The 13,335-nt window shown below is 35.8% G+C and overlaps 1 protein-coding gene across 1 annotated transcript in view; it reads right to left on the reverse strand.

Annotated features, from left to right (window-relative positions):
• Window positions 1-8,976, reverse strand: part of LOC127972943 (calsyntenin-2-like) — a 54,373-nt gene extending 45,397 nt beyond the window's left edge. The window contains exons 1-2 of the mRNA XM_052576960.1: window positions 8,758-8,976; window positions 1,936-2,058 (exon numbers count right to left, since the gene is read on the reverse strand). Of these exons, the coding sequence (XP_052432920.1) occupies window positions 1,936-2,058; window positions 8,758-8,887 (253 nt within the window). The 5' untranslated portion in view covers window positions 8,888-8,976. The remainder of the gene's footprint in view (window positions 1-1,935; window positions 2,059-8,757) is intronic.
• Window positions 8,977-13,335: the final 4,359 nt, after the last annotated feature.

The raw sequence follows: 13,335 nt of genomic DNA on the forward strand, positions 1-13,335 counted from the left end.
AGAGGGAGGAAGGGTAAAGAGGAAGACTTCCTTTTTGAACTATGTTAATTGTTATTTTAAAATTAATTCTTCCTGTATCTTTTTAAATTGCTTTGAGATGCTTTAGAATTCCAAGTTGATTGGAACTGCAGGGTTGTGCGCCATTCAGAACTGAAATGAGACGCGTTTTCAGTTGAAGTGAGACAGAAGAGTGAGAGAACAGGATGCAGAATTGACATTTAAATTTAGATCTAATGGAATGCATTAAAATTCAGAGAAAGTCATAAATTAATGTATTTTTTAACTTTGAAGCAAAGTTTATCAAGACAAACCGAATGATGGTTTTACAATGGATGGATGGATGGGTAGAACAACAGGTGATGGATGGATGGATGGAGCAACAGGCAATGGATGGAAGGATGGTTGGATGGATAGAACAACATGTGATGGATGGATGGATGGATGGATGGATGGATGGATGGACGGAGCAACAGGCGAAGGATGGATGGATGTATGGAGCAACAGGTGATGGATGGAAGGATGGTTGGATGGATAGAACAACATGTGATGGATGGATGGATGGATGGAGGGAGCAACAGGCGAAGGATGGATGGATGTATGGAGCAACAGGCGAAGGATGGATGGATGTATGGAGCAACAGGTGATGGATGGAAGGATGGTTGGATGGATAGAACAACATGTGATGGATGGATGGATGGATGGATGGACGGAGCAACAGGCGAAGGATGGATGGATGGACGGAGCAACAGGCGAAGGATGGATGGATGGACGGAGCAACAGGCGAAGGATGGATGGATGTATGGAGCAACAGGTGATGATGGAAGGATGGTTGGATGGATAGAACAACATGTGATGGATGGATGGAGCAACAGGTGAAGGATGGAAGATGGATAGAACAACAGGCAATGGATGGAAGGATGGATAGAACAACAACCCATGTATGGATGGATATAACAACAGGTTGGAAAGAACAACATGTGATGGATAAAATAACATAATGAATGGATGAAGCAACAGTTGATGGATGGACGGATGGATGGATGGGTAGATGGATGGATGGGTAGATGGATGGATGGAACAACAAGCAATGGTTGGATGGACGAATATAACAATGGGTTGGATAGAACAACGTGATGGATGGAGCAACAGGTGATGCATGGATGGATGGATGGATGGATGATAGAACAACAGATAATGATGGATGGATGGAACAACATGTGATGGATGTATAGATTGAGCAAGAGGTGATCATGGATGGATGGATGATGTATGGATCAACAGGTGATGATGGATGGATAGAACAACAGGAAATGATGGATCAATGGATGGGTGGATGGAGCAACAAGTGATGCATAGATGGATGGATGGATAGAACAACAGGTTATCATGGATAGATGGAAAGAAAAACAGGTGATGATAGATGGATGGATAGATAGAACAACAAGTGATGATGGATGGATAGAACAACAGGTGATGATGGATGGATGGATAGATAGAACAACAGGTGATAATGGATAGATAGAACAACAATATAATAGTAGTCATGTGTATAGATAGATAGATAGATAGATAGATAGATAGATAGATAGATAGATAGATAGATAGATAGATAGATAGAGGCAATGCTGGCTGTGTGTGTGTGTGTGTGTCTGTGTGTGTGTGTGTGTGTCCTTAAGCAGTGACTCAGTTTAAGTGTATCAGAGAAATACAGTTCAGCTGGAGGATCTGATACATTGGCAGTGTAATCTGGCAAACAGCAGAGGATCTGGAAAAGCATAAAGCATCTAATAATCAGATAGAACAGATGGAGTGCACAGACACACACACACACACACACACACACTGATCAGCTGAAACAGCCTCAGGAAAGATGTGTGTGCAGCACTGTACTACAAACCCAGTAGCCTATAAAGTGCTCATTTCTTGCTTCCTTACCAGCATATGGAACTGGAGCGTCTTTGTCCAGAGCCACTAAAGGAGGGTCCAGCAGAACCGCATCTGTGTTTTCTGTGATGATGCCGTGGTATGAGCTCTCGATCCACGGCTTGTGCTTATTCACTAAGAGAAAGAGAAAGATGTGGTCTTTAATTTACAAAAGCAAACCATTTTAAATCTGTTTTGAAATACTTTTGCTGCATCCTCTGTAATGTTCACCAAGGCATGATTTTCAAAAACAGCCAATCAATTCACACTGCTATGAATGTCACCCTTTAACACAAAAATGTTACAATAGGTTGTTGTAAGCATCACACAACAATGTTAGGACTCCAAACAGCAACTTTCTGGATTGTTCTTTAGTCGATCTTTCTTTAGATGCAGCAGTTTTTTCAAATCCTCAAGACCCTATAGGCACTTAATTCATGTTCAAATTACATGCATGTGCAGTAAAGAAAGACTATAATTGTGTCAGATACACATTGCTGAGCCTATATTGCAGTATGAAGTTGAATCATAAATCAGTGCATTTTATAACCAACCATTTAAAAATTAACTGCCAGCTTTCAGCATCCAATAATTATTACGTTTTACAATGAATTATGAAAAAAAAGACTGTATATGAGAAGTCAAAGGCATCTTTAAGATATACAAACTAAATAATTTGATTTCTAACCAGACACTGAATAGAAGAATAGAGTCAGAATAGACAGAAAATGAAAATATACAATCATCTATAATTAATTTTGTGAATTACACCTTGGAAAGGTTAACCCACATGTGCACCTGATCTGTTCTCACCTTCTTCTCTCCATCCACAATTTTTCTTCTTATAAGAAATAAAGCATGCCCTCTAAAGGTCAGGGCCATATCATTTACTTGTTTTATGTCCCAGAGAGACCAACTAAAGCTGAGAAAAGCACAGGAGAAAGGTAAAGAAAAGAGGACAGAAAGAAAGATGAGGGAAATGGGGAATAGGAGATTGAGTGGGGGCCAAATCACTAAAAATCTACTTCTTTTTAGAAGACATGGAAAACAAGGACTTTCGTTGACTGATAAACACAACAGTCCACTTTATAGCCTGCAGAGAAGAAAACATATTTATTAAAACTATCACAAATGCTCTAAATCAACACAGTTATAGATTCTCATTCTGGGTCAGTCAAAAAGCTTGCAGAACCAACTCCAAAGAGTCTCTTTCTCTCTTTTTCTCACATGCACAACAGAGGAAATAAAGTGTTAATCTGTCTTAAAGCTGTTTTAATCCGCTGGCAGCTGTTATGGGTTTTTCTACATCCCGAGTGTCCAATCTCCCACCCAAATGCATGTTCTCTGGTTCTCTCATCTCCTTTATATTCTTACCAATACCATCATGTTTGTAAAATGCATGGGTATTTCTAGCAAAAATGTAGTTTTAATGTAGCTAAAAAACAAAAACAAACATATGAATAATAAATGTAAATGTATTCTTTCCCCAATTAATCAAAATGTTTATTTCAGTCAGCTTGACACTGATTTCCCACACGTCTTTTTATCAGTTCATGAATTTGCTGCCAAAGCTACAACCCCATGACAAAACAAGTCATTTTTTATACAGAGTATGTAATCAAGATTGACTGCAATAGTTTAAAAATAATGACAAACACACACACACACACACACACACACACACACATATATATATATATATATATATATAGTTTTACTATATCATTCACTTAATATGTAGTTGTAATATATATCACAGTTTCATAAATAAGTTTATTTTGGTTGGTTTACCTGATATTGTGTTGATTATTATATCCGTTATATAGTTTGTGTTAGTTATTATAGTTTGTGTTAGTTATTATAGTTTGTTATAAAGTTATTATATATTTTAGGCCTTGTTGTTAACTTTCAAAATTAATATTTATATTTGATGAGATTAACGTATTTAAAAAAAATCTTTATTTTTTATTATTCTATCTATTATTTACCAAGTTAGAATTACCTGTGAGAAAGAATTTATTATGCAAGGAAAATAATAAATATTACTACATTTTAAAATATTAAAATATATAAGAATTTGCCTAAATTAATCAGAATTGGAGTAAAATTAAATTAAGAACTGGGTGCATCGACACCCACATCTAAAAAGCTATGATGGTGGACCCTGGTATATGATATAGGCGGTTGCTAACTGTGGTCAGTGACCTAAAAGTGATTTTCTGATGGAAAGTTGAGAATCTGCTTCAGTGTCTTTTATTTCTACAACATAAAGGCCTGTTTTATGAGACACGGCATTAACAGCATATGAGTGGTTCCTCAGCATGAATCCAGTTAGCATTAGTACTAACACGGCTCACAGCTCCACTCCTAACCACAGCGCTCATGATGATCAACATTTTCCACAGCAGCAGGGCAGTGGGCATTGAAGGAGCGCGACTGCACCCCTGCAGCCTCATTGGGCTCGTGATACAGATGGGAGCTCAGAGCCAGAATGGCTCCTTTACAGTCTTGTGCATTTAAAGCCAAAATGGTTCCTTTCATCACTGTTATGGAGGGAAATGAGCCCAGAGCACAGGGAGAATGACAGAACTAGGTTACAGGAATTTAATAAATATAATGGTATAAAAATGATTGTTGTTTTCGTCTATGCAGATATGATTGAGGTCATGTGACAGTATTGTTTTGTGTTATATGTAAGCGAAGGAATGAGGATGTACTATGTAGTATGTACTTTGCTAGATGCTGTCAGCAATAACAGGGTTTCTGCAGGTTTTATGAAGGTACATTTCTTCTTTCGACTTTTTAAGACAACGTGAAGGAATAAATTGAAGGGAACATATTTATTTATTTGTTCACTTTTTAATGCCATGCCAGCATCAAGGTTATTTTCGTGGCGATCACAGAATAAATAACACAAGGTATACAATTAACAAAAAGACGTTTCAAATCCAAAAATTCTAAAATACATTCTGGTTATACATTTTAAATAAATCAGTTAAATTGAAGAGAAGTAAAATCATTCATGTTTTCAAAATGTAAAAGTAGGGGGCACATTTACAAAATAAAAGCTTAAACCTTTGAATACTTATTCCCAACCACTACACTATGGAAATATTTTATAGTAACAGCAAGTTGTGTTTTCTTTAGTATTTTTGACTTTTTTTTCATTAAAACTGTCTAAAGATTATGAAATCAAGATACATTTACTTGAGAAGCAAAATAAGTATAAGAAGGCTTGTATGCTGAGACACTGATCAGAAAACAATACAGTATGTGATTAAAGCAAGAACACATCAGACTAATCAAAACAAATAAAAAACAGACTCCGCAAAATCAACTTAGTTTGAAGGGATACTTTTTTTATACCTCACTGGCAGATATTTGTGAATGCATTAAGCATTAATTGACTTACTTTTGTTCACTTTTGCAGAAAACAAGACTTTATATCTTCATTTTGCATCTTAAGTAACTGAATCTTACTGTAGGGATGATTTTTTCAGTGCAGGAAACATTCAATGCCATCACCCACAAAAACCCTGAATAAAGTTTTGAGATTTCCAGATCCATTCCAAAACCATAATCTACATTTATTACTAAAAAATCCAATAATACCATGATAACACTGTAAAATAACACTGAATTAAACATTTAGATTTATATGTACTTTTAAGACTTGCAACCTTTTGTTTTGACTTTATTTTGTGCATACATGAACACAGAGTTTAAGGAGAAATGAGTAATGAACATATGGTGTGGGCCTCCCATGAGCAGCCAAACACACACACACACACACACACACACACATGCACACAAACACAAACACATGCACACACAAACACACACACACATATTTGAGAGAGGAGGAACATGTAGCTTCTTTTGTGTGATGATGATGATGATGATAATGACACACTCACTTCCACTAATGAATATATATGATACACTGTTAACAATCAATCAGAGGGCTGTCAGAGCCCACACAGGTTCAGATGCTCGGCACATTAATCAAATGTATGTAGAACGCTGCCTCAGCGAAACCAAACCCAAGAGTCGACAACCCCAGAGCCTAACGAGGTCTGTTCAAGCTTCCTGATTCTAGTTCAAGCACTGCTATCTCCCAAAGAACAGGACAGAAGTGTAAAGGTGATGTGAGGCTGTTTTTCAGTAAAAAACACTTTCAAAGATAGGGGTTCAAGCGTGAAACTCTGAAACCCTGTTGTAGATGTAAGGACTTTAGTATTATTATATTTCTATCGTTTAGACCAAACCATAAGGCCTAGAGACTTTGGGTACACAATAGCATTGACTCTGATTGCAACAAAAGGACACAATGCAAAAAAACAAGAAATGTTTTTACTGCAGTCATCTGTTAAAGACTTACAACAAATATAAGCTGTGTTGTTGTGAGGATAAATCAACCATTTATCAAAACATTTAGGCATGGGTCACTTTTATGGTCATATGGAATGAGATATTTTCATCAAACCTGGCATCTTTATGTATGGGCTCAATTTGATAACTGCCGTAAAAAATAAATAAATCTGAAAATAGTAATTTGCCTCTTTGATTTACGTAGCTTTGTAAATAATATGTGACCATTATCAAAAAAAGTCTTAAGTTGCCCCCCCCCCCCACAAAAAAAAAAAAAAAAAAAAACATTGTATTGGCCAAAAATATAGATTTTTCTTTAATGCCAAAAATCTGTAGGATATTAAAGATCATGTTCCATGAAGATATTTTGTACATTTCCTACCGTAAATGTATCAAAACTTAATTTTTGTTTAGTAATATGCATTGTAAAGAACTTAAACTTCAAAAGTAATTTTCTCAGAATTTTGATTTTCTTGCCCCCTCAGATTCCTGACAAATCCTAACAAACTATACATCAATGGAAAGCTTATTCATTCAGCTTTCAGATTATGTATAAATCTAAATTTTGAAAAATTGACACTTATGACTGGTTTTGTAGTCCAGGGTCACATATATAATGTATTTTGTGCACACAATTAACGATCTTAAAGCATCAAAACCCTAATCATTGTTGTTTAAGCTATATTTTTGTAATTATTTTTCTTTTCCATTCATTTTCATTCACATTTCACATTTAAATATCAATGAGTGTATAAAATTCAATGTTACCTGTCAGCCTTGATCAAGATTTGAAAATATTACAATAAGAAACTGTAGAATAATATGATGAATAGGCCTAATAAAAAGTATAGTAGCAAAACTTTTATTAAGAACAATACCTAACATTACATTGTTTCAAATTAGTTTCACTGATAGATTAAATATCAAGGAATTTAGACATCACAATATTCTATTGGAAAGATTAATATTCAAGATTATTTTAACAGTGTGCTAAGTTAGTAGTTTCAATAAAGTTTAACCTTAAGTGAGCACTTGATGAAGCTCATTTAATTTAAATGTAAAAAAGATGTAAATGAGTGCGCCATTATCAAACATCATTGACATCAGCCTACATAATGTTGCATCCCTATTTAAAATCTATAGTTTCTTCCAGAAAACATATAAAAATATTGCACAAAAGAGAGATGTTTGCAGGATATACCATATTGCATCAGACCTGAACCCTTGAGCTTATAAGAAACATATTTTATTTGCTATATAAACAAAGATGTCCGTAATATCATTGATTTGAAAACCCAAGGTCTGCATAGGTTCCTTTCTCTTCTTAATAATGCATTGCCTTTTGTTGCTTGGAAACATAACGCAATAGACTGAGAATTCAGCAGCTGCTCGCTGTGTGTGTCACAGCAACTGCAAACACAAGGCAAAGGTGTCCACTACTAATACCAATCTATCCAGCATCTGCTGACACTGAGACACTCATAACAGCTGGACACATTTGGTGGTGGTTTATTTTGTGATTTCCAGATGTTTCTTATCATTCCAGGCTGAATTAACCACTTTGTGCAAAATACATTTTGACATAAACTTCTATCTTATGTGTCTGAAGACGAGAAGGAGGGAGGTTTGTTTATGCATGTGATAGGGACAAACAGCCCAAGGAGTCTGCAGCTAGTGAAGTGAATCATGAAATACACAAACACAGGATGGATAATCACTGAAGATGAAAAGAGAAAGACAAGAACATGCATCACCGGACAGGGCAGGACAACAATACAAGACCAGAAAAGGAAGAGAAAAGAGAGAGAAAAGCTGTGCACTGATCAATTATTATAAGCTCAATATCTTCAGTAAGTTTTGTGAGCCAACATACTTCCAAACTAGTCTATTTTATGAGAGGGCTTTGTAGGAAACAAAGGTAATCATGTTGTCTAAAATTAAACCCCATTTAAAGCTTGATTTAGCTACTGTATTATTGTTATAAACTACAGCAGGATTGCAGCTGCAAAGGACTGAAAACTAATCTAAAAAATGCAAATGCAACTGCAAACTCTCAAACTTTGATAAAAGCATCATATAAAATATTAATAAATATTGCATCCCCAAAACACACATACAGCATAATGTAATTCTACATTTTGTTCCAGCACGTGTTCAGTAAATTGTAGTGTTTAATAACAACGACCGTCTACAAATCTGACATTCAGCCTTTGATCTAAAGACAATTAAACAATAAAAACTCATTTAAATGAGAATACAATTTTGATCTGCGACTTTTCAAAACTATCTGGAAACCAAAGGATGAAATTCAGAAGACGCGCGCATTCGTTGAATAAACCCTCTCGGGGAATACAAATTAATTTCTACCGACTTCTTTGTCATGTTCAAAACGTTAAAATGCCTCATAAATGCATCATATCTTGTTTTTACGTGAAGACATGTTGATGTAGGATGCTGGCTTACCTCTGTGCGCGCGCGCGCAGGACAGCCCGAGCGCGAGCAGCATCAGGATCAATATTCGTCTCATTGTAGTAAAACTCCTCTGGTCCTTCTGTTCTTCTTGATCTCTCTCACACTTACACAACAAGAACATCCAATTAGATGTTTAAAAATACATCTACATTAAACAGCAGACACAAGAAAAAGTCGCTGAAAGATTTCAGGTAAGGTGCGATGCTCAGTTGCGTAAAAGCGCTTGATACACTGAGGAGAGAGAGAGAGAGAGAGAGAGAGAGAGAGAGAGAGAGAGAGAGAGATAGATTCCCAAAGACTATCAGACCATGGGTTCACGCGTCTGTGTCTCTATGTGGCAAATTAAAGGTTAACACCCAACATCCATCCATCAGTTTTCTACAAGGCTTATGGACACGGGCACCAAATAAACAGTTTGTTAAATATCAAAATATTTTTATCTCAGCCCGCAAAAAAAATAAAAATAATAATAATAACAATAACAAAAGAATAGTGAAATCACTTTTACGTTGCAATGGATCTTGAAAAGTTGTATTTTGGCTCCGCCTGGTGGCCTTTTCGTGAACTAAAGCCTGGCATATTTTAAATCACTACATTTCAGGAAAAAAATATAATAAATGAATACAAAATACTTGCTGTCCCTAGATATGAAATCGAGACCAAACTGTGATTTTCGATTTGCGAAACTAATGTTGTTTATGGACGATATGGGGGAGCGATACATGTATCCGCGCCAAACAGTGTCACAATGTTGAGAATTTCACCGGCTCAAGGTAAAAACCAGCTGAACTCCTTATACAGGTACGGTTTCTGTCATATGCCACTCCGTCCAAAGCCCGCTATCGCATCATGTTTTGATACACGGGACCTTTCTACCGTTTTACCGTTTCTTTTCACAGCGATAACTAATATTTTATTTTCTGTAAATATAACCCCTTTGCAAGGTGTCATATTATAAATTGTATTACAATCTTTTGGAATCAAAACGTTTTAGAATCTTGACAAAATACATATCTTCAGAAAGGTCTGAGTCTCAAGATTCCATATTTTGTTATTTTGTGATAGGAAAAAATACGGAGAGAGAAATTTGTGACAGAAAAATGCATCAAAAAAATTCAATGTGGTTTGAATGGCACCTGGTGGCTGTTTGTGGTATAACACTAAAACAAAATTGCATAGTAACCTCCATTTTTAAAAATATATATAAACTTCAATTTGGGAACACAAATTTGGATTGGATTAAAAACTATTTTGTAAATTATTTATTTTACTATATATATATATATATATATATATATATATATATATATATATATATATATATATAATAAAAATAGAACAATACATTTTGTTTACAAATGTTACTTTTTTAACTTTTTTTTTAATTAATTTATTTAACTTCTACAATAATCTGCTTACTGTCTTCTTTAAAAACAGACCAACCTTAGGTCTCTATTCAAAAGCGTTCATGAATTATAACAATTTAAGTTTGAATAGTGCACTTTCAAGTCTAGGTTCAATTGTTTTTCAATAAAATATTTGTTGTTGAACAACCAGATTTACGAAAGAATTTAAAAAAACTGTAAATTGTAAAGAGTGTCTTTCATTTACAGGAAAAATAAATGTCAGTTACAAAATTGCTGTGTTAAAGAGAATGAAATGTGCTAAACATTCTTCTGATCTGTTTGCACATAAGATTGTGATTTTTTGTCTATATTTATGTATTATCTAAAACTTTAAACTGTGAACTAATTATATGCAGTTTCTGTTGTAAAATGTAAAAATTATACCTTTTTGGAACACAGTGTGGATCTAATAATAATTATTGTTGTTGTAATTTAGCAGATACATTTATTCAATAATCTTAATGGTACTACTATTAAACCTTACAAAAATACTGTGTATTTCTGACACATTTAGATTTTGCCACGTCTAGTGCTTTTCACCTCTTTGCCACACAGCATTTCACATCCGCAGCGGAGCCACAGACATCAACAACATCAGTTCACCAGTAAATGCTGGCAATATATTTGTCAAACTCCAGATACATGGTTTACATTCAGATCAAGGTATGAACAACATATCCACATGACATTTCTGGATCTTGATCATGTTAGGACACGTACTGTCTATCAACCCGGGTATAGGTGCAACTCAATAAATTAGAATGTCGAGGAAACGGTCATTTATTTCAGTAATTAGACTCAAATTGCGAAACTTGTGTATTAAATAAATTCAATGCACACAGACTGAAGTAGGTAAATCTTTGGTTATTTTAATTGTGATGATTTTGGCGCACATTTAACAAAAACTCACCAATTCACATCTCAACAAACTAGAATATGCTGACATGGCAATTAGCTAATCAACTCAAAACATCTTCAAAATGGTCTCTCAGTTTGGTTTACTAGGATACACAATCATGGGGAAGACTGCTGATCTGACGGTTGTCCAGAAGACTATCATTGACACCGTTCACAAGGAGGGTAAGCCACAAACATTTATTGCTAAAGAAGCAGGCTGTTCACAGAGTGCTGTATCCAAACATGTTAACAGAAAGATGAGTGGTAGGAAAAAGTATGGAAGAAAAAGATGCACAACCAACCAAGAGAACCACGACTTCAAAGCATGACTCATGACTTTGTAGCGTTCCAGACAAGTCAACGCCAAACTTCCTGAGCACAAGAAATTGTAGCTAGATTATAAAATTATGGCAACGTTATATTGTCCTAAAATCGTTTTTCAACATGTACCACTTGCATAAACACTGCATCAGTAGGCAATATTATCTGTATGGCTGCCATTGTTGTTTCGTGGGCAATATGACGTCAGAGCTCAGAACTCGGAGTACATTTATCTAGTACGAGTTCACGGGTGGGAAGTCATGGGTTTGATTGCTGTTCCAGTGCACTTTCACAGGTAGAAGGTTGGAAAAAACACGGGTTACGGGCTGCATGGAATGCAGCATGAGGCTGGGGTCAAGGCATCAAGAGCCACCACACACAGACATGTCAAGGAATTTGATGAACCACAGACAATGTCAGAGGTGTGTTACCTGGGCTAAAGAGAAGAGAACTGGAATGTTGCCCAGTGGTCCAAAGTGCTCTTTTTCAGAAGAGAGTAAGCTTTGTATTACATTTGGAAATGAAGGTCTTAGAGTCTGGAGGAAGGCTGGAGAAGCTCATAGCCCAAGTTGTTTGAAGTCAAGTGTTAAGTTTCCACAGTCTGTGAGTCATTTGAAGCAGCACCACAGGATTCATAATGATGAAAAACCATTTACCTGCTCACAGCCTGGAAGGAGTTTCACACAAAAAGGACACTTAAACATTCACATACACACATGCTGGAGAGGAACCTTATACATCAGCTCTTAATCATCTGCGCAGTCATTCAAATAAATGAAATGCTGTTTATGCAGATATTATGCTGTCGTTCAAATAGAGATGTGTTTTTAATTTCTTCAAATAAAGTTGCTTTGAAAAGTATATCTACATTTATAGAGATTTTCTTACATTTTGGAGACTAGCAAAAGTATGTCTCTCTCAATCAGCCAAACGGGGGCGCTATAGCGCAAAAAACAAAAAAAATTGACATTTTTGGCCGTAAATCAAAAACCGTTAGCCATAGACTCAAAAACATAGCATCGTTGCAATCCTTGGGTTAGCCCGAGAAAAAGTGTATTGCGCCTTTTTGGGGTCTACGAAGCACCGTTTTCTCGCAAAATCGAGCTATATCCGAAACCTACTTTTGCGAACTAGTCCTAGGATTTTCAACCAATCAGAACCAAACCACTTCATAAATATTCCCTGGACACTCAATATCAATAATTATCAAAAAAAAAGTTGAAATTTCTATTCTTACGCGAAACAGTACGCCAAAAAGCGTCTCTGCTAACGTTAGCCAAATACTATTTTGACTATAACTCTTGAACGGAATGAGATATCTTCACCAAACTTGGTACACATATGTACGAGCTCAATCTTTGGTCAAATAAAAAAAATGCGCATCTCTGCCACTTGGGGGCGCTATAAGATATAAGATATAAGAAAAAATACATAAATGGCTATAACTAGGCAACCGTTGGCTCGATCGACTTGAAAATTGGTATGCAGTGTCTTGGTCTGAAGGGGCACAAGTACCTATGAGGACATTTGCATATCTCAAAAAACATGGCCGCCATTGGCCAAACAATTTTAAGCCCCTATTTGAAAGGGTTAACGGATGTTGATCGGAACGAAACTCGCTGGGTACGTTTGACTCATGAACCTTAAGGTCTGTAAGAATTTTGAAAGAAATCGGTCCCTAGTTGGCGCTAATGAGTTTTATGGCTCTGTAATCACGTGGTCTTTCACATATCAACACAATATGCATATCATTTGATAGATCTCCTCATAATGCACAACTTTGCCTCAAGAACCATTGCTGTCAATCAAATCGTTCAATTGTTGTTCACAAATATGTTAAAAACTTACTTTTGCGAACTAGTCCTAGGTTTTTTGCCCGATCGGAACCAAACCACTGCAGTAATATTCTGGGGAATCTATAGATCAATAATTATCAAAAAAATGT

The sequence above is a fragment of the Carassius gibelio genome, chromosome B15, assembly GCF_023724105.1.
Source record: "Carassius gibelio isolate Cgi1373 ecotype wild population from Czech Republic chromosome B15, carGib1.2-hapl.c, whole genome shotgun sequence".
NCBI lineage: Eukaryota > Metazoa > Chordata > Actinopteri > Cypriniformes > Cyprinidae > Carassius > Carassius gibelio.